The sequence below is a fragment of the Vulpes lagopus genome, chromosome 11, assembly GCF_018345385.1.
Source record: "Vulpes lagopus strain Blue_001 chromosome 11, ASM1834538v1, whole genome shotgun sequence".
NCBI classification, from domain to species: Eukaryota; Metazoa; Chordata; class Mammalia; order Carnivora; family Canidae; genus Vulpes; species Vulpes lagopus.
Genome location: NC_054834.1, coordinates 87,061,348 through 87,086,980, shown reverse-complemented (window position 1 = coordinate 87,086,980; position 25,633 = coordinate 87,061,348). Strand labels below are relative to the sequence as shown.

The following is a 25,633-nucleotide window of genomic DNA, read 5'->3' as shown; positions in this document are numbered from 1 at the left end:
AAGGATGATAGGGCATCTCAGTACAAGCTGCAACGAGGATCCATTACTCCCCTTAGGATGAGAGGGCAAGGCAAAGAAGCAGTGTTGAAAGCCAAAGAGCATAACTGTATGGGGAGGGCCATCCGACACATAACCTCTAGAAGAGGGATACATGATGAACCCGCACAGAAGAGAGGTGAGGGGAACAAATACTACAACCTCCCTCTTTCCTCCACCTCTGATCTCCTGTCAGAGCTTCCACTGGCTGATCTCAATCAGAAGCCATAGGGACAGAAAGTTCATGGATTGCAGTCCATAAAGGTCAGCTTCCCAGCCACAGCGCAAAGTAGAGGGTAGAGCATGGATCTTCAGGAGCAAGTGGAAAATATCACATACATTGAAGAAAAAGAAATTCCACAATTCACACTTAACAGTCCTGCCAAAATTTAACAACTTTTCAGGAAGAGCCTCAACCTGTTTAATTTTTCTGTAAGGTAAGGCAAAAATGCAGGTAAATTGCATACAGTAAATATTTATAGAATAATTATATTGAATGGTGAATTAAATCCAAAGGGTTGATTGAACAAATAGGCTATATAGAAATGGGGCAGGGGGAGGGAGAGAGAGGAGCAGAAAGAGAAAAGAAACTTAGGTTTTTATTCAGACACCATGAGTCCAGTTAAGGAGAATGTAACCTAGCGACAGAATCTTTACACTCTTTAGAGATTTTACAATCTTTGCTCATAAATTGTTGAAAATGGTAGTTAGTGATATCAGAAAGCATAATTAAATAAAGAGAAGTTACCAGAATGACTGGGGGGGGGGACACAGAGAGCAAATACCTAGGTATATAGATAAGAAAGATCAAATGGTTCTTCAAATTCTACTATAAAATATCTTTCTGCACATTATCTTAAACAAATATGCACACAAAATAAAAACTATTTAGAAGGAAACAAAACTAATTTCTGCTGGAAAAGCATGTGCCTAAAATAGATCTTTTTCAGTATAAATTTGAAAAAGTTAAAAACTATTATCTCAACCTTTCTGGAAAACATTTATCTTCAAGCTTTTGATCCTGTTACAGTTTTCAATACCAAAAAGAAACCAGCTCATATTTAGATCAATTTTGATATTTCTTCCTGATTGATATTTGGTAACACTTATGTATAAAACTATCAGCTAATCACATCACACAGATAATAAATTAATACCAATATCAGAGTTAGGATGATTTATCTTTATTACTAGTGATTTCATTCATTCACACACACATTCTAAGTTCAAGAGAATATGTTAATTGGTGTATTTACTCTAATTTTTTTTAAGATTTTATTTATTTATTTATGAGAGAGAGAGGCAGAGACACAGGCAGAGGGAGAAGCAGGCTCCATGTCGGGAGCCCAACATGGGACTTGATCCCGGGTCTCCGGGATCACATCCTGGGCTGAAGGAGGCACTAAACCGCTGGGCCACCGGGCTGCCCTACTCTATTTTTGATGCTCTGGCCTCTGGGTCCTCTATGACTGGGGAGAGACTGGCCCTCCCAGGACTAGCCAATTCTTAGAGATAACAAATGACTCATCTTTCATATGTAAACCAGGCAATCCACAGCCCCTGCCCTACCTGAATCACCTCCTCTCTTTGGCTGAGAGACCAGCCCAGAAGACACTATTCCTCTCACTAACCTCCCAGACCCAGATACTAGGCAGTTAGGGATAACCTCCATGCCCCTGAGCCCTCTAAAATTATTCAAACTAGTCACTTCTAGCTCTGCTTACCACACCTTGCCTTGCCTTTCTCATGGAAACCATAATAAAGATTTCACCTTTCTGATCCCCTTGTTCCTGCTGCCTTCTGGCATTTCCTGTGGGGTCCCTCCTGGGACAGTGTGCCCCCTCCTCTTAGAAATTGTAACAAACTATTTTTTCAATGGCAATCATTTCTCATTTGTTGAAAAAAATAAGAAAATGTACATGTTAGAACAGTTGGTTCTAGTCATTACCGTCTATGGGGAACTCTTGGGGAAACCGTGCAATAAATATTTTAGAGATTGATAACTGACTCCAAGTTCATCTGCTGGCTGTGTGACATTGGGCAATGTAATAACAATGAATCTTGGTTTCTCCTTTGTTAAATGGGGATATTCCCTAACAGAAGGTCAGTTAGTCTTCTTTAGGTTGTTCTCTGCTTTAAAAAAAAAAAATGATACTTTCAGTTTTTACTAAATTCTAGCCATGGTTTTATCTTCCCACTGGGAAATACAGACTACCTGCCTTTTCTGCTATCTGTCAAGAAGTCTGTATTTTTCATAGTTATGATTTTACTTACTTGACATCGGCCAAATCAGATCTGACACAGTTACTAGTTGATAGTAAAGCCCCCACAAGAGGGCGGCAGAGGCAACACAATTATAGGCAGGTGGCACCGAGAGCCTGAGGAGGAATGGAGGGATGGCTTCCCCTGTGGGAGTCCCATCCTGAGGATGGCTAGGTACAGGTGAACGTCCAGGGCTCGGCCTGGGCGGCTTCGTGTGTGCTGGCTCCTCAGAGCTGCCACCTTGTCATCAACGTCCCAGGAAACATAATGACCCGCAGGCAGTTCTTGGCTCCACCTGAGAACCTGGGTCAGCTTTTGGTATTCATTTTGTGAAGAAGCTCAGGTTTTCTCTACAATTCATTGCTGTGTTCCACAGATATGAAATCTTAATATCATTCTTACTTCCTGGTCCACAGACAGCACATTTATGTGCAATTACCACTCTACTCCTGGAAAACAAAACCTTTCTAAAAAGTATTAAATCAAAAACCACTCAAAATCCATGCTTGCAGCCTTTTTTACCTTTATCCATCTACTAAAATAATAAGTCTTTCATCTTGAAATATTTTTAAGTAGATCATTGGTATTATATTATATTGATATATTATTAATATTATTATTATTAATATTATTATATTAGGTAGATCGTTAGTAGTAAAAATTTAGACCACTCTATATTTGAAAAAAAAAAACCTCACATAGTATAATATGTCCCTTTTGAGCTTTTACTGCATTTGAGGGAGAAAGAATCAACGAATTGAAAGCATCTGCACTAAATAAGTTCTAAAATTTTGTGCCAGTTTTGATGGTCGGGAAGGGCTATGTAAGGTCCCCTGTCTATATACCCACAACACAAGTAGGCATCATAGACAGGAAAATGCACATTCTAATTAGCAATTTAGAGGAGAAGAGATTAAATTATTTTAGCAGTAATCAGGAAATATTTTACAGAAATATTATTATGATATTTAAAAAATCAATTTAATTATAAATTATATAAGTTTTAGTATCATTTTACTTTATAAATATGGTCTAATTTGCAGCCTGAGTAAATCAGTGTGTCATTCTTTCATTCATTTGCTGATTTTACACATGCACTCTTTCATTTATAACCAGCACAGAAGTCCCTTTCCTGCCCTCAACAAAAAGGTATATTGTTTCCAGAACCTGCCCAACTTTTCTAATATTTGGTTTTATGAAAAACTGATGGAGTAAAGGCAGCTGCCCACCCTGAATTGGGAATTTTTTACTTGTTGGGTAACAGTTTAAGACAGCTCTGGTACAATATTTCTGCTGTTTAAAGAATTCTTTACATATCATGTCCTGATATTTCAGCACAGAGATTTTCAAATGCTTTTCCAAATATATGGAAAAATATGGACTTTTTTTTGTCATGACACATTTAATTTTTAAAAAGTAAGTCTCTTAAAAAAAAAAAAAAAAGTAAGTCTCTTGATTCAGTCAGGGCCCTGGGATTTTAAGGGATTAGCCACTGTCATATCCAAAATCATGCATTTATTCAGGGTAAAAGTTAATTTTCCTGGTCTTCCTCAGAAGAAATTGCCTCAGGGATGCCAGAGAGATTTGAGGTAATGTCAATTTAAAATACTTTTACTAGGGAGCCTGGGTGGCTTAGTCAGTTAAATATCCAACTCTTGGTTTTTGGCTCAGGTCATAATCTCAAGGTCTCGAGATCAAGCTGTGCATGGGGCTCTGGGCTCAGTATAGAGCCTGCTTGTCCCTCTCCCTCTGCTCCTTCCTAAATAAATAAATAAATAAATAAATAAATAAATAAATAAATAAAATCTGAAAACACTTTTACTGAAACTTGATTCCTTGGGCCAGAGGAAAGTCCTTACTACAGTTGATGGTACAAGTAAAGCTTCATTTACTGTTTCCAGGCATCACCACCAGACTCCCTGTCACCACCAGTGTGCTTTTCTCCTCCAAAACACCTCCCATTTCAGTCCCAAGGTATGAAACTCAGAAAAGTTGATCAGCTCTTTTTGAGGTAAGGGCGGGGCCCAAAGCCTCACCCACTGAGCCTCTCTCCATCTGCCTCTAAGGTATCACTATGTCGTATTAAATTTCCTCAAACTACAGTTCAAATCTTAGTCACCAAGTATATGATAGACTTGCAATAGAAGTGGCTATCCAATGGAGCTTCATTGTGTGTGAAACCTGGATCTCCTGATAATCTTCCTAATTTCTTTCTTGATGGTTGGAAAAAGTGATACCCGATTGCTCTCTTCTTATCGCAGATGCACCAAAGACTTGGAGACCCAAGACCAGAAAGGGGAGATAGAGTTTATTGAGTAGATAAGTATAGTACACTTTCAAGAGTGAAAGTGTGCCACTGCCAGAGTAGAGTGGAATGGCCCCAGAAGCTCTAGCTGCATCCTTTTAACCCTGCTTTGCGTACATGTAAATTTGGCTTTGATTGACATTTTTGATTGACAGCTGGTGGTTATATAACATTTTGGCCTCTGTGCATGTGCCTACCCATGATGCATTTGGTTATAATTGTATTTATTTTTTGTATTGCATATTTATGGACTTTTTAAAAAGATTTTATTTATTTGTTCATGAGAAACACACACAGAGAGAGGCAGAGACGTAGGCAGAGGGAGAAGCAGGCTCCCTGCAGGAGCCTGATGTATGACTAGATCTCTGGACCCCTGGATCACAACCTGAGCCGAAGGCAGATGCTCAACAACTGAGCCACCCAGGTGCCCCTATATTTACGACTTGTAATGAGTTTTGTTGTGACCTTGAAGGTATGTAAGGGCAAGTTGCGCCCCTTGGGTGCATACTCAGCTCTTAGACGTCCCCATGTGGCTTTTGAGCCAGCTCTGTGGCTAGGCCTTTCTGTTCTGTTAATCCTTAGAGGTGACTCTGAAGGTGTCACTAAGCCTTGGAGGTGGAGCCCAGAGGTGGCCAACACATGCTTTATCCCTCCTTGCTCATGTCTAACTAACTGCCCAACAAAAGAATAGGAAATTCCAGTTGCTTAACATTAGGAAGACAGTTTTTTTTGGAATGCTACAGGGGTTCCTACCTCTGTCCCTCACTCTCTTTGCTGAACCGATAGGCTGGAGAACTACCAAAAGTCTTGGTGACAAATATAAAATAAGCAAAAATTCTTCAAAGGTCACTCAAACTCAGATTTTCTGCCCTTGTTACTTTCTTTCAAGTTTACAGACATTAGATGACCTTTTTGGTTGAATTTATATATATGATCTATTTTTTTCCAAATATCTCTCAGAGATTGACATTCTGGGGTGTTCACAGCGCTACTGCCATGAAGGTATGTATTTTCTGTGATGCATAATCGGTTTCGTTTGTTCTAAGCAAATACCTGACAATGTCCAGTTTAATGAATTTGGTAGATTAATGTTACAAACAACAATATCTCTCATAATAAATTACTGAAAATATGTGTTCATTTATATCATGGCTTTAGCTAAATTGATTATGAATGATTTAGGAAAATGTATACAAAACACAATTGAATTTTTCATATTTTCCTGGTTAGACCAGGGATCTACCTACCACTAAAATTTATTTGTAACCCCCAAATAATTACTTTTGATGTTTTCATGGTCACTAGTGGATCGGTGCAGAGGAGTGAAAAATTTGATTTGCCCAATGAGCGTGTTTCCTGCTGAGGTTGAACAAGACAAAGCTCTGCCTTCTTGTCTCAGCTCTCATACTGTAAACAAGTGTCCTTTTCGTGGTATATTTAGCGCCAATTTTTTTTTTTGCATTTTTATGCTTTTTGTCGGTGATTTCACCGTTTAAAATAGTCCTGAAGTGTTATCTTGTATTTCTAAGCATAGGAAAACTGTGATGTGTCTCACAGAGAAAATATGGGTTAGATAAGCTTCACTCAGGTATGAGTTATAGTGCTGTGAGTTCATTGTTAATGCTTCAACAATACATATTAATTTAGGTGTCTTTAAACAGAAACACAAAACAAGTTATATATTGATTGGTTTTAGAAATGTTGTGACCAGAGTATGACCTTATTTTGTATGTCCCCAAGAGCAGTAGGTCAGTATGCACTAATTCAGCACAGCTTTATAGAACATAACTACCATGAATAATGAGACTCGCCTGTATTCTCAGCTGGCCCTAGGAAAGAAGAGGTCCTAACCCCTAGTTCTCACCTTTGACCAGAGTGGAATCACGTGTGGAACTGAAAGGGAAAATAAGTGACACTAAAGTTCCAATTGTGGAGATTTGGCTGCAATGGATAACTGTATTCATCTTTCCATGAGTCTAATAGGCAGCTAGCTGGGCTTGAGAACAACTATGCTAGCTCACTCTGTGGCCACAAGAACTGAATGGCAGCTCAGGAACTTCCCATTGGGGGCAGTCTCCAAGGGCAATATGTGTGTTCTCTTAGGGAAAGCAGCCTGAAAAGAGGCTTTTCTAGCCCTCCTTGCGTCATCTTTGTATGTTCATATTCAAATAAAATGGTTTAAGCTCCTATGACAAACAATGCCTTACTATTACATATCACAGTTGTTTAAGTTTTGAGCAGATATCACTTTATTTTAGGAGAAGAGGGCACAGCCCGGTCCCAGCCAATGAGATATATGAGAAAGTTTGCTGGGAATTTTTTCTTCCTTCACTGTTGGGTGGAAGCAAATGGGAGAAACGCTATGCTCTTTAACTGAAGTTATAGGAAAAAATAATGTTTGTAGCTATTGTAGCTATTTTGCAACCATGAGAGAAAAACCAAGAAAATTACAGGACACATCCTAGAGTTCTGACATCAATGAATGCACCAACTGTTCTTGTTATGTGGGAAAAATCAATCCCTCTGGCTGGGCCACATTTACTCAGGCATTCTTTATCTTGCAGCTGAAAGCAAGCCTACTAATATGGCCCTTTCCATCCTGCAGAGCATTGTAAATCTGGCACTATTCCTAAGGATTCCTAGAGGGTTCATGCTCTCACTGTCACCCTTGGATAGAATTCTCAATCCATGTTCCCTGTCTCACTTTCAACAGATAAGCTTTCTTTCTACGCAGCTCTGCTCCCCTACATGGAGCCACCAGCTCTCCTTTATTAACCAAAGCACCACAACACAAAGCTGTTACATGTGGTGGAATTTTATGAAAGATCTGGGACCAAGAAGGGTCAGTAAGCAAGTGCAACACAGGAACAAACTGATTATTCAATATTAGGCATTGCTGCCCAAATATCCTAGCCATCCCTGCTGTAGGCAATCTCCCTATAGGCTCTTCCTCCCCTTGGCATGTCAACATGTTCTCCCTACAGAGGAGATCTCTTCCTTGGAAATCTCTTCCTCGGTGTTGAGACCATCTCAGTTCACTCTCTGTTGAAGGGATGTTGAATGTGTATATGCATGTGTGCAATAAAATACTGGTAGGAAATACATGTAAAATATTAAAAATGTCAATCTCTGGGTGATAGGATTGCAAGTAATTCTATATAATCTTCTTCGGTGTTGTGTTATGCCCCCACCCAATATCTATAATGAACATAAACTGTTTCTTAAATAGAACATTACTTTTAGTAAAACATTCAATTCAAGAATTTATTTTATATCCTATTACATGTCTGGCAATAAGATATGAAATATATTCAGTTTCCATGTGTTAACGTAATATACTGACATTTGTTACAAAGCAATACTAGTAAAAAGAAAAATTCTGCTTCCAAGATCTAAATGCTTAATTGCCCTTTTTCCCCCAGAGTTAACTCTCTCTTCACTTATACATCTTCCTCTTCTATTCTTATTAATCCTCCTCTTCAAATTCATCATAAGCTCTAGCCCTTGGGTGGTTCTCTAGAGCAGTGGTCTCCAAGTACTTTGTTCCTGATTTTTTATCAGTAAAAATATTTGAACATGGACCCTAATGAAAGTATATGTACTTAGAAAATCTTTACATGTACAACTCTAATAATACATCATAAAACACAAAAATTAAATAGGAAGGCCTCAGATAAAGATGAAATAAGACTGTTCAATGTAATGACATAATCCATTGCATTGATAACAAAAGGTATTTTGTAATTGATAATGCTTTATTGTTTTTTAAAATCTGAGTTTAACCCTATGTGATTTAGCAAATCAAAAAGATTGATTCATCTTAGTATTTGATTTCAGTAACTCATTCTACCTCAAAACTTTGTCAGTTATAATATGAGCAGGTGAAATAAAAATATTTAACTAATTGTTAAAGGATGAGTATTAAGTAATAAGAACAGCAACCACTCAATCAGAATGAACACAGGCTGAGATATCTAATCCCAAGTGTTCACCAGCTATCAACCATAATTTCAAGGAAAAAAAAAAAAAAACAATGGCACTCTAATACATTTGACTGTAGTTTGCTCTTAAACATAAATTTTATTTTATTTTATATTTTTTCCACCCGGGCTGCCCATAAACATTAATTTTAAAATAAAGTAAAAGAAGCATGGCTAATCTATGCCTTTGAAGTATAGGTGTTGTTTTAACGAACAACCAAAAGTCCTAGTGACTGTTCTTGAAAGGACTTAAGCTATAGAGGAAGCATTTGGAAAATAGATGTTTTGGAAATTTTTCACTTATTCCTGACTTTTCTCCCAACATCGTTTGTTATGTAGAAACACTTTTGCACATGCATGCTTAAAACCAGAATTTTATAACTGAATTGGTGGAAATAATTAAGAAATGAGTATTAGGATCTAATAAACTTTTAGCTAGGATTTCTTGTTCTGTTTTGGACTTAAGGTTTTGAAATATAGAGCTATGATAATACCCTTTCAATAAACTTTTCTTCTAAATCAGTCTATCCCCTTCTGTTTCCTGAAAAAAATGAACCTGTCTAAAAACTCAGCTACATGGCTAGTCCTTATGTAGGTTTATATACATAACTAATTTATCTCCACTATAAACTGTGCATTCTTTGAGAGGTAGCACCATCTCACACTCATAGCTTGTATAAGAATGCTGGCAGTCACTTCTTGGACACATAAAATGCCAGGGCTGGTGTGAAATGCTCTACCTTCCGTCCTTTGAACAAACTTATGGCCTGGAACTGGTATCATTCGTGTTTCACAAATGAGAAATTTTAGGTGATTTTCCTAAGACCACACAGAAAGAGGCAGTGCTGAGATGTGAGTCCTGACACCCTGGCTCAGAGTCACCATGCATAATCAGAGCACTATACTGCTAGGCTAAGGGCATCTAGCTTTCAGTGAAACAAAGTAGGGTCTTTATTGATACAAGTTGGTAATAAATGAAAGGACAGAAACATAATTTTAGAAGGATTTCCTCATTGAACTAGAATTATTGTAATTTAATTGAGAAAAAAGCATACTGCTGTTACACTGTAGTTCTAGTTTGTCAAAGAAGTGGCAGCTATGATTTTTCACTATTTCTCAACTACAGAAAATGCAGATGAAAAGTTGGGTAACAGCAGGAATTTGTTATGTCCTATCTTCCTGAATTACTGTTTAGGGAACAAAGTGCTACAGGTAACTTTTAAAATTGATAGGGACTGAAATGTTTCTTTTGGTTTTAAAAAGAAAAGGCAGGTCTAGAGAAAAGGAAAAGACATATATTGACAAGATTTCCTAGCCCAAAGGAGAAAGGAAACAGAAACTTACATTTAGAAAACCAAGAGGAGAATGAAAATGAAACTTGTCAGAGGAAACTCGACAGAGGAAAACATCTATTCAAACAAACAGCAGAAAATAAACTAAGTCATGATGCATAATTATAGATAAAGAAAATAGACACATTTTGAGAGACTGTGGCTTGGCTATTTCCACTCCTCAAATGCCTTTCTCCAGAAGGGGCCCTATCAAGGTGACGGAAGATTCCTAAAAAACGAGGTTCCTTTCTACTTTCCCTCTGGTGTTCTCACTCGTGTTCAGTCTTCATCATTCAATCCTCATCTAGTGAAGTGACTCTTCCTTGAGAGTAAATATGAACTGTTATTGATAGATATTATGGAATGTTAATGGTGAGAATTAGAGGAGGGTGTCTATATGGAAAATCAACTGGTGAAACTATAATGTGCATTATTATCTAGATCTTACCGAGATCAGGAACAAGCGAAGGGTGCCCACTTTCACCACTCGTACTCAACATATACTGGAGGTACTGGCCAGAACAATCAGGCAAGAAAAAAAAAAGATAAAAGGTATCAGAATCAGGCAAAAAGAGGTAAAATTGTCTCTATTTGCAGATGACATGATTTTATACAGAGAAAATCCTAAGGACTCCACCAAAAACCCGTCAGATCTAGTCAACTAATTCAGTGAAGTTGTAGGATATGAAATGAATATGCAAAAATCAGTAGCATTTCTATACACTAACAACAAATTATCTGAAAAAGAAATAAAACTATCCTATTTACGACAGCACCAAAAGCAACAAAATACTTAGGAATGGATCTTATCATAGTCCTCACAGCATTTGTTCTCAACTGGCACATTGCCTAGTATTTGGTATCTGTCTTCCCACTCCCATTAGACTGTAAGCTCATAAAGCTTCGTTCATTTTTATTAACTGCACAAGAGTAGCACTGATCATATTACAGGTACTCAATAAATAGTTTTAAATGTTTGCATGAATAAATCTGAACACTAAACACGTAAGCTTCTACTTTTGACCCTGGATCTCACAACCCATGAGATCATGACCCGAACTGAAGCCAAGAGGAAGACACTTAACCGACTGAGCCCCCCGGGAACCCCTGACCTCTTTTTTTAGGTACAAGGTTATCTCCCCAAATTAAGGAAATACATAGTAGTGTTTTATGAAGAAACAGAAAAGAATAACCTAAAGCAGGTCCATCTGCAAGGCCAAAGTTTTATTTCACTTGAGTAACTTTCATTATGTGCTTGCATTAGATCAGCCGGTAAGGTCAAGGCATACAAAATTGCCATTGGTGGTGATCAGCAAGGACCTACTGGGAGGACCTACTGTTTGTATTGTACCGGTCACCGTGTACATATGCCCTTTCTTCAAGGAGCTTACCATCCTATAGGGGAGTTTAAAAGGCTTAGCTACGTAGTGTAATTAGAGCATAAAATAGGACAACATGCTCTCAAGAGCTCAGCTGAATACTTCTGGTGTATCTGGTAGAAACAAGGACGCTGTATTTCTCTTATCCAAAGCACCACCAGGTTCCCTGTCCTATCTAAACTTCATTGAACGTACTTTGCCAACAGATGACTTTTCCTACGTGTGTCTTTTTTTTTTTTAATTTTTATTTATTTATGATAGTCATACAGAGAGAGAGAGAGAGAGGCAGAGACACAGGCAGAGGGAGAAGCAGGCTCCATGCACCGGGAGCCCGACGTGGGACTCGATCCCGGGTCTCCAGGATCGCGCCCTGGGCCAAAGGCAGGCGCCAAACCGCTGCGCCACCCAGGGATCCCCTACGTGTGTCTTTTTAACGGCTTGAGTGACCCCTCCATCCTCCACAGAGTTCTAGACCGTGAGGTTCCCATCGTGAAGCCTACACACTACCACCCACGGCCCCCCGGGGCTGCAAAATATGAGTAGCAACCTGAAGAACTCACTTTTATGTGGCTTCTGTTCTGAACCAAAACTGCCATTTTTCAGTGTGGGTGTCTTTTTTTCTTTTCCCTCATGACATAGACAAATGTTGATGTTTACTACAAGTTGGTACATTAGTTGCTAATTAAGTTCCTCACTGCTTCAGCCAAAACTTTCTGTATTGAATCCAAGAAAAGAATGGCAGCTATATCAAAAATAAGTTGTTGGGGATTTTGTTTTGTTTTATTAAAGGAAAGTTGTATATTAAGGAGTATGGGGAACTTACAGGCTGGGAGATGGAAAACCTTCGTTCTCCGCTTCCCGCTAAGGTGAGTCGGTGGTTCAAGTCCCTCCGCGCCCCTCACCAGGCCCTGGGCGAAGCCAGACGAATACCACGATTTACGCCTCAGGCAATCCGACAAGCCGCGACAGGTCATTATTCCACTCGTGTTCTCACGCCCAGATTCCCACAGGGAAGAGCTGGTGTGGGGGGAAACGCGGGGAGTCAGGTTCCTTCTAGCGCAAAGGTCGCGTCATCCTGGGGCTCTGGGTTCACGCACGTCTGGACCGAGGCCTTAGCCGTATTCTCTGCACCTGCCCCCGACGTACCTGGGCGGGGGGGGGGGGGGGGCACCTGTCTGCCCCCGCTAAGGGGAAGGCTCACGCCCGCCTCCGCGTGCGGGCAGCAACCCCGAGCCCCCGGAGCCGGCAGCAGGGCGCGGGGACAGCGGGGACAGCGGGGACAGCGGGGACAGCGGGGCAGGGGTCCGAGCTCGCGGCGGGCCCTGCGGGGAGGCCCAGGTCCCCGCCCCCCCCGACTGCCCTGCCCCGGACCCGCCGGAGGGGGGCTCCCGCGCCCCGAGACCTGCGGACGCTCCCGCCCGCGGGCCCGTCTGGGGAAGGCCGAGGGCGCCGCGGAGAATCGAAACAGAAACCGGAGTCCGCCAAGTTCCAGGGCTGCCTGCGGGGCGCGGCCTCCCCGCCCCCGGCCGCCTCCCCGGCCCCCGCCGCCAGCCGCCAGCCGCCAGCCGCGCAGTCGGAGCCCGGAGCCCGGAGCACGGAGCACGGAGCACGGAGCCCCCCGCCCGCAGCGCCCCCCGCAGCGCCCCCCGCGCAGGTGCGGCCGAGCCGGGCCCCCCGCCCCCCGCTCCCCGCTCCCCCCTCCCCCCGCGCAGGTGCGGCCGAGCCGGGCCCCCCGCGCCCCCGCAGCGCCCCCCGCGCAGGTGCGGCCGAGCCGGGCCCCCCGCCCCCCGCTCCCCCCGCGCAGGTGCGGCCGAGCCGGGCCCCCCGCGCCCCGCTCCCCCCGCGCAGGTGCGGCCGAGCCGGCCCCCCCTCGTCGGCCGCGGGGCGCGCCTCTCCCGCGGGGAGCGGCCGGAGCCCGCCGTCGGGCTGCCCGCGAGAACCGTCCCCGCGGGGCCGAGCGAGGATGTGGAGCGGCCGCCCCTCCGCGGACCAGAGCTTCCGCCATCTCCTGTCGTGCTTCAGGGCGCGGGTGAAAACCTACATCCAGGTGGAGCCGGTCCTGGACTACCTGAACTTCCTGCCCCAGGAGGTGAAGGAGCAGATTCAGAGGCAGGCGGCCAACGCCGGGAACCTGCAGGCGGCCGAGCTGCTGCTGAGCACCCTGGAGCAGGGAGCCTGGCCCCCCGGCTGGGCCCGCCAGTTCCTGGTGGCCCTTGAGCGCGCGGGCAGCGTCTTGGCCTCGCGCTACCTGAACCCCGAGCTCGCCGACCTGCCGTCGCCGTCCGCCGAGAACGCCCACGACCAGTGTCTCCAGCTGCTGAACCTCCTGCAGCCCACGCTGGTGGACAGGCTCCTGGTTAAAGATGTCTTGGACAAGTGCGTGGAGAAGAAGCTGCTGACCGATGAAGACAGAAACCGGGTAGGTGGCAGTTCAGGCGGAGCAGGGGTTGCACCTGGGGGCTCCTTCCCTGGCTCGCCCCGGCCCGAGCGCCCCCCGACATCCCTGGGTGAGTTAGCTTCCCTCCCTTCTGGAGGGGACAGCGGTTAGGCACTTAAAAATATACTTTTGAGGATGCAAGTACGAAAGAAAAGCTCTTTTTCTAATCCTTCCACTAAGATAAGCTGAAGAGGCATCAACCGCGACGTAGTGCGGCCTGCTAACAGGTAGCATTTATTGAGCACTTACTATAGACGCTTCGTATCATTGGCAAAACCTGTTCTCGGGGTTCATGCTCCCAATGATCCACGCAGGTGCGGCCGAGCCGGGCCCCCCGCGCCCCGCTCCCCCCGCGCAGGTGCGGCCGAGCCGGGCCCCCCGCGCCCCGCTCCCCCCGCGCAGGTGCGGCCGAGCCGGGCCCCCCGCGCCCCGCTCCCCCCGCGCAGGTGCGGCCGAGCCGGGCCCCCCGCGCCCCGCTCCCCCCGCGCAGGTGCGGCCGAGCCGGGCCCCCCGCGCCCCGCTCCCCCCGCGCAGGTGCGGCTTTTCTAGTTCGGAGCAGTTAAGGAGACACCAGACAGCCACAAAGCTTACAGTATTTATTATCTGGACTTCACAGAAAACAACCTGCCAATCTCTGGCCTATATTATACATTATGCCATTTGATCTTGGTCCAAGTGGAGAAATTACATAACACATGCACACACACACACACACACACACACACACTTTCTTTTTGTTTAACCAAACTTACAAGATCTCTGAGAATTAAAACTTGCAGATAATTAATTGAAAAAACATGCTCCCAATTGCAGTTTTCCATATTAGCAAAGGAGTGGTGGATTTTTTAGATGGTATTTTGAAAGGGTAGATTTTAGAGGGCACTTTACACTTAATGTAATGTTCCTTTTTTAAAAATATTTATTTATTTATTCATGAGAGACATAGATGAGAGAGAGAGGCAGAGACATAGGCAGAGGGAGAAGCAGGCTCCTCACAGGGAGCCCGATGTGAGACTCGATCCTGGATCCCAGGATCATGACCTGAGCCAAAGGCAGACGCTCAACCACTGAGCCACCCAGGCATCCCTAATGTAAAGTTTCATTGTTCATTGTTTCTTAATGAACAAGGAACAAGGATGTACTATGAAGTATAGAAATGCTGACCTATTTGAACATGACTTGCTCCAAATTGTAAGTAAATAAAAATCTTATTTTGAAAGGCATGTAGGCAAATAAACCCATGAGTAAGTCAAAGGCTTTGCCTAACATGCTATGATTCTGACATTTTCTTTCTTTTCTTTTCTTTTCTTTTCTTTTCTTTTCTTTCTTTCTTTCTTTCTTTCTTTCTTTCTTTCTTTCTTTCTTTCTTTCTTTCTTTCTTTCCATCCGTTGTTTGTTTCTTCATAACAAAGTTCTGGACATTGGTTGGCCTCACATTAGCCTGTGATGTAACTTGGTCTTTAATGACTAAAGTTAATACTCCTTTGTAGACTTGACAGCCATGGGCCTGTCCAAAGACCCAAGCATGCATCTAATTTTGATGGCTGGTTTTCCCAACAAGTAAATTACTTTGCACTGTTGTCTGTAACGTTTATGTAGTTTTGTGTATTGAGAACCAGCTAGAACGCATTATAGTAGTCCAGCTGGATATGACAAATGTGTACATCACTGTGGCAGAAACTTAATTTGGAAGACAGTATGCAGCCTTCAAGCCAGCTGGAGATGGAAGATGGCATTTCCAGCCACAGTAGCTGTTAGGAAGTCCAGAAGCAACAGAGTCCAGTAACACCACAAAGCTGTTTATGTTTGGTGGGTATGATGTCCCGATTGCCAGCGAAACAGCACTTCTCCTTATTTACTCTAAATACTTCTGCCTATCAGCATCACTTTTGTCTTGCCTGGATTGAATTTCTGCCAGCTAGATTTTATCCAAGTTCTTGATTCTGGCAAGCTTGGAGGCAGCTAGCAGTAATGCAACGGATTTGACACAAAGAAGATGTAGAGTAAAGGGACATTTATGTACTGGATATCAGTTAAAGCCAAAGCAACCCAAACCCTCCCTCAGATTTATATTTCAAAAGAGACTCTGAAAGATGGAGGAGCTATGCATTTGAAGCTTTCTGAGGAGGAATAGTGTCTCCGTGACACTCTAGAATCATGTCTACACATCGTTTTGCATGTGTCAACAAAGCTCTCAAAGACAATGGCAAAATAAGCTATTGGACACAGTGGGAAGGAAGTACTAGGTTTAGAAGAATCTATATTGATACAAGAGTCATTGATAAATATTTATCTCAAAATAGCAAAGAGTACTCTGGGGAAAAACATGAGAATTTGGAATGGGAAAACCTGGGTTTGAGATCCATGTTTCTTACTCTATGTGTTACTTTGGGTCAAGCTATATAAGTTCCTTGATCCTAAATTTACCCATGAAAATGGACATAATGTCTCCTCTCATTCATGGTACGTTAATGAATACAAATGAGAAATCATGTCTATGAAAAAGCTTCACAATAAATAATAATAATAGTTGTTTTGATATGATGACGATGATGAATTTTATCATTATTCATTTGGTTACATTTTCTTGTGAATTTAAAGTTTCAGAGATTTAGGTAAATCAACCACATTGAGTCTGCTTAACGCCCCTGGATTAAACTGTGATTTCAAGGAAAAACTATGTCTCCCATCTTTAGAAACCCAGCCAGGACTAGGTATAGAACTGGTTCTTAATGAGTAATAACTGATCGATTGAATTTATTTACAAAAAGTTGTCTGGGATAAGGGATGAGAACAAATGATGTCATGAATTACTTTCCCAGGCATTTGAAAATGAATGGATGATGGACATAAGATCTTCAGACTTGCTTTTCTGACAGTCTAAAGTAATATTTGACTAAGAAGTCAAGACTAAAAATATTTTAATTATTTTCCTGTTTTCTAGTAGACATTTTCTACTTCTGTCATTTTAGTTTATGGGTCTCATGTCCATCTCTGGAACCCTCATACATCAGAGACTCCAGAAATGACCCTAGATTTAGTTTTGTGTCCAGTAAGGACCCAAAATTTATTTAAGGGATTGGTTATTTATTCATTTGGTTTAAATTTATGGAGTGACATCTTGTGGCAGACGCCATGCCAGTGGTGAAAAGACTGGATAATAAATGCCAATACTGTCTGTGGTTTCATGGAGCTTAGTTATAGCATTGATCAGTATTCTTTATTCCGATAAATAAAGTCTAGCGTGTGCAAGGTATTGTTGTAAATACTGGAGAGTCAACAATAAATATAAGAATCGATTTATAGGGGATCCCTGGGTGGCTCAGTGGTTTGGCATCTGCCTTTGGCCCAGGGCGTGATCGTGGAGTCCCGGGATCGAGTCCCACGTTGGGCTTCTGCATGGAGCCTGTTTCTCCCTCTGCCTATGTCTCTGCCTCTCTCTCTCTCTCTCTCTCTCTCTCTCTCTCTTTCTGTGTGTCTCTCATGAATAAGTAAATAAAATCTTTTTTTAAAAAAAAGAATCACTTTATAGATCACTATAATGTAATGTTCCCTAATAGAAAGGGGCTGCCCCTGTACTGACCTGCTTTAATTTTAGGACGCTTAGCGAGCTCTCAGCACTTCCATTGACTTAGATAGCCATGAACTCTGGACAAGAGGAGACCATATAAACATTTCCATAGTGTCTTATTATCAAGGTGAACAGCTGAAGAAAGGTGCGTGTTTCTGTCCTGGCCAGTTCAAAGCATTAAACATGCAGAGTCCAGGAAAATTCCATATACCTTTCATTTACATAGGAGAACCAGAAGTACTATGCTCAGTCCAGCTAGAAACCAAGTCCATTTGTCCTTACATGAAGTTGAGAACCTGAGTCAGTCTCCCCCAGCTCACTGTATTGCCAGGTAAATTGGTATATGTGAGAATTTTATTAGCAAGAAAAAATACTAGTAAGAAATTAGCTATGTCAATGAAATGATGATACATGTTCATTTATTTATTTTTTTATAAATTTATTTTTATTGGTGTTCAATTTTCCAACATATAGAATAACACCCAGTGCTCATCCCGTCAAGTGCCCACCTCAGTGCCCATCACCCAGTCACCCCCATCTCCCGCCCACCTCCCCTTCCACCACCCCTAGTTCGTTTCCCAGAGTTAGGAGTCTCTCATGTTCTGTCTCCCTTTCTGATATTTCCCCCTCATTTTTTCTCCTTTCCCCTTTATTCCCTTTCACTATTTTTTATATTCCCCAAATGAATGAGACCATATAATGTTTGTCCTCCGATTGACTTATTTCACTCAGCATAATACCCTCCAGTTCCATCCATGTCGAAGCAAATGGTGGGTATTTGTCGTTTCTAATAGCTGAGTAATATTCCATTGTATACATAGACCTCATCCTCTTTATCCATTCATCATAGTACTAGAAGTCCTAGCCTCAGCAATAGACAACAAAAAGAAATAAAAGGCATTCAAATTGGTAAAGAAGAAGTCAAACTCTCCCTTTTCGCCGATGACATGATACTCTACATAGAAAACCCAAAAGACTCCACTCCAAGATTGCTAGAACTCATACAGCAATTTGGCAGTGGGGCAGGATACAAAATCAATGCCCAGAAGTCAGTGGCATTTCTATACACTAACAATGAGACTGAAGAAAGAGAAATTAAGGAGTCAATCCCATTTACAATTGCACCCAAAAGCATAAGATACCTAGGAATAAACCTAACCAAAGAGGTAAAGGATCTATACCCTAAAAACTATAGAACACTTCTGAAAGAAATTGAGGAAGACACAAAGAGATGGAAATATATTCCATGCTCATGGATTGAAAGAATTAATATTGTGAAAATGTCAATGTTACCCAGGGCAATTTACACGTTTAATGCAATCCCTATCAAAATACCATGGACTTTCTTCAGAGAGTTGGAACGAATTATTTTAAGATTTGTGTGGAATCAGAAAAGACCCCGAATAGCCAGGGGAATTTTAAAAAAGAAAACCATAGCTGGGGGCATCACAATGCCAGATTTCAGGTTGCACTACAAAGCTGTGTCATCAAGACAGTGTGGTACTGGCACAAAAACAGACACATAGATCAATGGAACAGAATAGAGAATCCAGAAGTGGACCCTCAACTTTATGGTCAAGTAATATTCGATAAAGGAGGAAAGACTATCCACTGGAAAAAAGTCTCTTCAATAAATGGTGCTGGGAAAATTGCACAGCCACATGCAGAAGAATGAAACTAGACCACTCGCTTGCACCAGACACAAAGATAAACTCAAAATGGATGAAAGATCTTAATGTGAGACAAGATTCCATCAAAACCCTAGAGGAGAACACAGGCAACACCACACCCTTTTTGAACTTGGCCACAGTAACTTCTTGCAAGATTTATCCATGAAGGCAAGAGAAACAAAAGCAAAAATGAACTATTGGGACTTCATCAAGATAAGAAGCTTTTGTACAGCAAAAGATACCGTCAACAAAACTAAAAGACAACCTACAGAATGGGAGAAGATATTTGCAAATGACATATCAGATAAAGGGCTAGTTTCCAAGATGTATAAAGAACTTATTAAACTCAACACCCAAGAAACAAACAATCCAATCATGAAATGGGCAAAAGACATGAACAGAAATCTCATAGAGGAAGACATAGACATGGCCAAAAAGCACATGAGGAAATGCTCCGCATCACTGGCCATCAGGGAAATACAAATCAAAACCACAATGAGATCCCACCTCACACCAGTGAGCATGGGGAACATTAGCAAAGTAGGAAACCACAAATGTTGGAGAGGATGTGGAGAAAGGGGAACCCTCCTGCACTGTTGGTGGGAATGTGAACTGGTGCAGCCACTCTGGAAAACTGTGTGGAGTTAAAAATAGATCTGTCCTATGACCCAGCAATTGCACTGCTGGGGATTTCCCCCAAAGATACAGATGCAGTGAAACGCCAGGACACCTGCACCGCGATGTTTATAGCAGCAATGTCCACAATAGCCAAACTGTGGAAGGAGCCTCGGTGTCCATCAAAAGATGATACATATTCATTTAGAAACACATTAACTTTTTATGGGGAACTAGGTTTTAGAAATTCTTTGTTTTTAACATGAGTTTTGCTTCCTGGTTTACTGGTATGAAAGCTGAGCTCTGCTGTGTTAAAAAAAAAATCACCATTATATTTAAATAATTATCTAAGGCTTTTATGAAGGAGAGAAAACATTTTTATCAAAGAATTTTGGTGGTAACCCAGTGCTTAATGGAAATTTCAGTGTTTTCCCTACTGATTTCTATTGGAAAGAAAACATATAAATCAAAGTATCTAGAATGTGAAAGCATCTAATTATATTACCCACAAATTCATATTTATTTTGTATTACATAAATTAACAGTGTATCTTAGATACTTTAAACTGCACATTCAGAGAAATAGTTCAGTAGGAGAGGAACATGAATGAGAATATCATTAGCTGTTCTGTTGGAAGTCTCAAGCCTGAATAGTCTCAAGAATTTCCATAATCAAGTTTGACATTGGAATCTAATGTCTTCAGTAGGTTTTAGGACAACAGATTAAGTAAAAAACAAAAACAAACAACCTCAGAAGACTTCTTTAAAAGTCAGAATCTTGATGAAGCTGCTAAAATTGCACAAGTGTTACATATAGTTGCACTGTTCAAATAATAAAAATACTCATAGGAAATAATCATACAATGATCCTCAAATGCCTGAACTCAATAAGGACATAGCAAACTTGGCTAATGTAATTCTACAGTGAAAATCAACCTAACTAATAGTGGAAGAAAATGTTGTGCCCATAATATAATTAGGTTTTTAGTGAGAATATTCGTTACAGTGCTCACTCTTTTTAGAGAAATGCTTTCTGATTACTTCTGTCAGGTGGATTTAAAGGTGATTAAAGAGTGAGGTGATTAAAAATAGAAATGGTTGAGTTTGAAAAAGGTACTCAAACCAGTCTTACTTAACATCTGTAGCAACTATGATTTAAGTTAGCAGATAATAATAAAGTTACAAACACCAGAGAAGACAAAAAGTTTCCATTAGGAGATTAGTAAAGTTGGACAAAGGGTAGGAATGAGCAAGAATCTGCTTAGAAAATGCTTTCAGGGAGATGGACTGAAGTCACCTAAATTTTATTAAGTCTGATTGTCATCCTACCTACTTCTTGCTAGAAAATGTGCTTAAAATTGGAGACAATTAGTAGTTCTAATTATAGCTCAAGAAGGCAGTGTTTGGCCTCTGAAGTCAATTGACTGAGATGAAATTTTGCGTCTGCCATTTACTAGCTTTGTGGCTTCAGGGAAGTAACTGGAATGCTCTGGGCCTTGGATTTCTGATCTGCAAAGTGGGTTGATACTGTCTCCTTCTTCAGGGTTTCTGGGTTAATATATGAAAAGCCTTTCTAATAACATTATTAAGTATTATCTAAGACAAACACCCTACTGGGTAGAAATCATGCTGCATACTTCTATACTAAGTGATGCTCACTGGTGAAGTGGTTACACAGGTAGATCCTATCTTTGGTTATCCATAATAATAACTAACACTAAATTTGTGTTGGACGCTGTTCCAAAAAGGCAAACACATACCTGACACTAAAAAGTTATAGGATATTATAGGACTAGAAAATACACAAATTTAATAAGAAACAATTAATCTAGCTAGTCAACCCAGATTATAGATGTAGAAGGTGGATAGATGTTCAGAAGGACCTTCGAGAGTAGGTAAGTCATTATTTCTCATCTTAGCTGCTGATGAGATCCTTAAACAATATTGAGTCCTACATCGGGCTCTTGCAGGGAGCCTGCTTCTCTCTCTGCGTATGTCTCTGCCTCTCCTTCTGGGTCTCTCATGAATAAATAAAATCTTAAAAAAAGATAAAGCTCCCCTGATGTGTCTAATAAGCAAGTAAGATTGAAAAGCCCCGATTTTTCTTTTCAGTTGCCTCATTTTGCACATGCAGAAGCTGAGGCCCAAAGAAATACAGTGCTTTCCCAAAGGCACAGCAGGCTGATGATGCCCTGTCTAATTTCTTTCTGGTCTAAATGTGGCTTGTATTAGTCTTTTCTCCAACTGTTTGGTGCTGTATTAAGAACTGGGCAGTGCACCGTGATAATGATCACACAAATGATCCACACTTAAAAAGATTTGCTAATTTAAGCTAAAAGAAAACTAAAAGGAAGACTAAAAGTTGTAATGAATGCACGTAGAAATAATTTTGCCCCATACTTTAAGAAATATATGTAGAAATAAATTTGTCTCATAATATTAAATAAACACAAATTTAAGAAAATATTATAGTCATTAATACCTATTACAAATACCAAGTAAGCAAGAATATAAATCTTCCTTCTTTTTTTTTGTATATATTTTTTTTATTGGAGTTCTATTTGCCAACATATGAGAGGTGGGCAAGAATATAAATCTTATAAATCTTATAATAGTAATTACTTCATAGTTATAGTCAAGAAAGAGAAGTCAGGTAAGAAATATTTGGCTTCCTATTTATAGATTCCATTGGTTAAAAAGAAATAGCAAGCACTAGATACACAAAGAAATTGATGCAAGTAGACATAACAGAACTAGAAATGAAAGACACTTTCTCTTGCACCCTTATTCAGAATGACCAAAGTAGAGCATTTATTTCCTAAGTGTCACTTTTTAATATCTTGGTGGCTTTAAAAAACTGTGCATTTTTAAAAGGGGGATTGGCCCACAGGGTTGCTTTCCCCTACGATCCAGAATTGCTACAAGTGACATTGTTCTTTTCTTTAGTGGTTAAATATAAGCCTTGACTAACCTTACCCTTAATTGCTGATTTTTTTTAAAGGCTAGTTCCTGCTTCAAACTGTTCAGAAGATGTGTGATCTTTTTTAATTCTGCCTTTCTCTTAAAACAGATCTCTGCTGCTGAAAACAATGGAAATCAATCAGGTGTAAGAGAGCTTCTGAAAAGGATCGTGCAGAAAGAAAACTGGTTTTCTTTATTTCTGACTGTTCTGAATCAAACGGAGAACTATGCCCTTGTCCAAGAGCTAACAGGCACAACTTGCTTTGAAAGCAAAGAAGGTATATCTAATTCTACTAAAAAAGAGTTTGTACATTTTGCCTAGTGATTGAAATGAAGTGAATTGTGTGTAGACACAATGCCAAACACTAAGATATTTTGTGTAGACATAATGCCAAACACTAAGATATTTAGAACCAAAATTTCAAAATTGGAAGCGATTAGGGATATCATGTGTGTTTTTTACCCCTTCCCAAATGAGGAAACTATCGCTTAGGAAAAGATGAACTTACCAAAAATCACAAAACCCAGCAAAATGGGCTAGAATATTGGCAACTGACCCCTTTAGTTTAACATTCTTTCCGCTGCCCATCTTATATTGAAAACAAGATGATTACCTAAAATTTTTATCAAAATAATTTATACATCGGCTATATTGCTAATAAGTTAGAAGAAAATATTTTAGTTGTTATCACAGCTCTTCTGCTAGTCATCTATATCAATTTTTAAGGAATTTATTAAATGTTTGAAAGAGGATCTGTAATTACCAATATATCTCAGTATTACTTCCTGTGAAGTTTTTTTTTTTGATCCTTCAATTATAATAATAAAAGCAACATTGTAGAGCCCTTGTACATATATTACTTGTAAATCTAATATAAACTGCCCTCTAATTTTCTTTTCAGGGTCTGTATCTATGGTTTCAAAAATATCATATGTAAGACAAATTAAAAGTTAATTGGTGATGAATAATTTAAATAAATTAAAATCACTTCAAATTTACTCCACTTCTTCTATTCACCCAGTCATTTGTTCAAGGAACACATATCGAGTACCACACACATTGTTGCAAGCGCAGCAGACTTGAATGAGACATATAAAGTCTCATTCCACTTTCTAATGGAATAAGATACAGAGTAAACACTTTTCTAAGATGCTTGTGCAAAATAAAAACAGTTACTAAATTATTAAATAGCACATTATGTTTTTATTCTAAATTATTTATGAAATGCTTAATTTTGCCCAGTAGTTAGAAATACACATACACACACACACATATATATATGTGTGTGTGTGTGTGTGTGTGTGTGTGTGTGTGTGTGTACACAGAGACAGACACACACACACACACACACACACAGCCAACTATGGTGAGTTCCCTTTCAGGACCTCATGAGACCATTTCCATCCATGACAAATATTCAAGGACTTAAATTTCAGAGGGAAAAATGGCTGCAGTCTAGATTTTTTTATTGTTGTTGTTCCCTGGGAAATTTTGGCCTCAGTGTATCAAGGGACATTAGAAAGGTAGACCTGAAGTCACAAGACTTTGTCATTTCTGTCCCTCAAATTCAAGAGTACCTACCCATTTTACAGTTGTGTATAGTAGCACAACTTGTTTAGGATGGAGTCTAGAAGATCTGCTCCAAAGTGTGTTCAAGATTCTCTTGATATAGACAACATGTTTGGTCATATTTCCTTCTACAACATATACTTTTTAAAAGATTTTTATTTATTTGAGAGAGAGAGTGTGTGTGTGTGTGAGTGGGGGAGGGTGGGGGGTGTAGGGCAGGGGGCTGAGGAAGGTAGAGGGACAAGCCAACTCCATGCTGTGCACAGAGCTCTTCACAACTGAATCCCAGGACTGATCATGACCTGAGCAAAAACCGAGAGTCACTCAACCCACTGAGCCACACAGGCATCCCTCTTTCTAAAATATTTTTAAGTTCCTCTTCACAAGGTGCTTTGTTAGAAGTTTTATTTGTTTTAGTAGGCTCCATGCTGGTCATGATGCCCAATTCAGAGCTCCAGCTCACCATCAGTGAGATTAAGACCTGAGCCAAGATCAATAGTCTGACCTTCAGCCAACTGAGCCATGCAGGCACCCCTAGAAGTTTTTTTTTTAAGATTTTATTTATTTATTCGTGAGAGAGAGATAGAGAGAGAGAGAGACAGAGACAGAGACACAGGGAGAGGGAGAAGCAGGCTCTATGCAGGAAGCCCAATGGGGGACTCGAGCCTGGGACTCTGGGATCACACCCTGAGCCGAAGGCAAACTCTCAACCACTGAGCTACCCAGGCATCCCTAGAAGTTTAATGTAATTTTAAAAATTATAATTCTTTGAACAAGAGCAATGAAGGTCAAGTAAATATAGTAAATCCCAGGTAATACCTACACTGTAACACACCTCATCATGTACATCTGGTACTCTCATGCTTTCCTCTTCACTTTCTTTACTGTATGCCATAAATATGTGTTATTATTAGGTCTTCATGTGTCCGTTTCCGAATGGCTAGGGACTAGTTTATCCGTATTGTCCCACCCCACCCACATATCCTGCCTTGCCAAGGCCAAACACTTTATAAAAGCGGAGAAGGCCTTGTGAAATGGAAAAAAAAGTGGCACCAAGTATCCATCATCCTCTCTGGTCCCATTGTAGGGTCCTCTCATGGTTGAGGCTTCTCCCTCCTTCTTCCAAAGTGAGTGATGATGGGTGTTGACCCAGATATGAGGGCTTCTACGAGGGCAGGGAGCAGAGTGGAAAGGCGTCTCTGAGCTTCCTTTGAGGATTGGAGGGAAAACTGCAATCCTTGGCTGGGGCAGCATCCGTGTACTCTCCTATCACCCCTACCTGCAACAGGCAGGTTGCTCCTGACCAACTCATTCAAAAAAATAGGGCTTACTTTTTCATTTCCTCGGGAAATCCAATCAGAGGAGTCAGGATTTAAATTTTGTCTGCTGAACTGTACATCTTTTCATGGGAATTGAAGCATTTTTCTGGTAGGTCTTTATGACCAGAATAAAGTTAGCTGTGATTACTCTTGTGGTTTGGAACAAGTCCATAGTATGGACTAACTTGTGTTTCCCCA

General features: G+C 40.8%; 2 protein-coding genes across 12 annotated transcripts in view; one reads left to right on the top strand and one right to left on the bottom strand.

Annotated features, from left to right (window-relative positions):
* GCA (grancalcin) overlaps window positions 1-13,298 on the bottom strand; it is a 54,537-nt gene extending 41,239 nt beyond the window's left edge. For 4 of the 11 annotated variants that reach the window (XM_041773923.1, XM_041773924.1, XM_041773921.1 and 1 more), the window contains exons 1-2: window positions 12,117-12,389; window positions 10,363-10,426 (exon numbers count right to left, since the gene is read on the bottom strand). The gene's annotated coding sequence lies outside the window, so the exon portion shown is untranslated. Of the gene's footprint in view, window position 1; window positions 10,255-10,362; window positions 10,427-11,860; window positions 12,036-12,116 lie in introns of those variants that run through there. The other 7 variants (XR_005990652.1, XR_005990650.1, XM_041773922.1 and 4 more) reach the window with 6 other exon arrangements.
* IFIH1 (interferon induced with helicase C domain 1) overlaps window positions 13,257-25,633 on the top strand; it is a 56,707-nt gene continuing 44,330 nt past the window's right edge. The window contains exons 1-2 of the mRNA XM_041773919.1: window positions 13,257-13,712; window positions 22,656-22,824. Coding sequence (XP_041629853.1) covers window positions 13,257-13,712; window positions 22,656-22,824 — 625 coding nt within the window. The remainder of the gene's footprint in view (window positions 13,713-22,655; window positions 22,825-25,633) is intronic.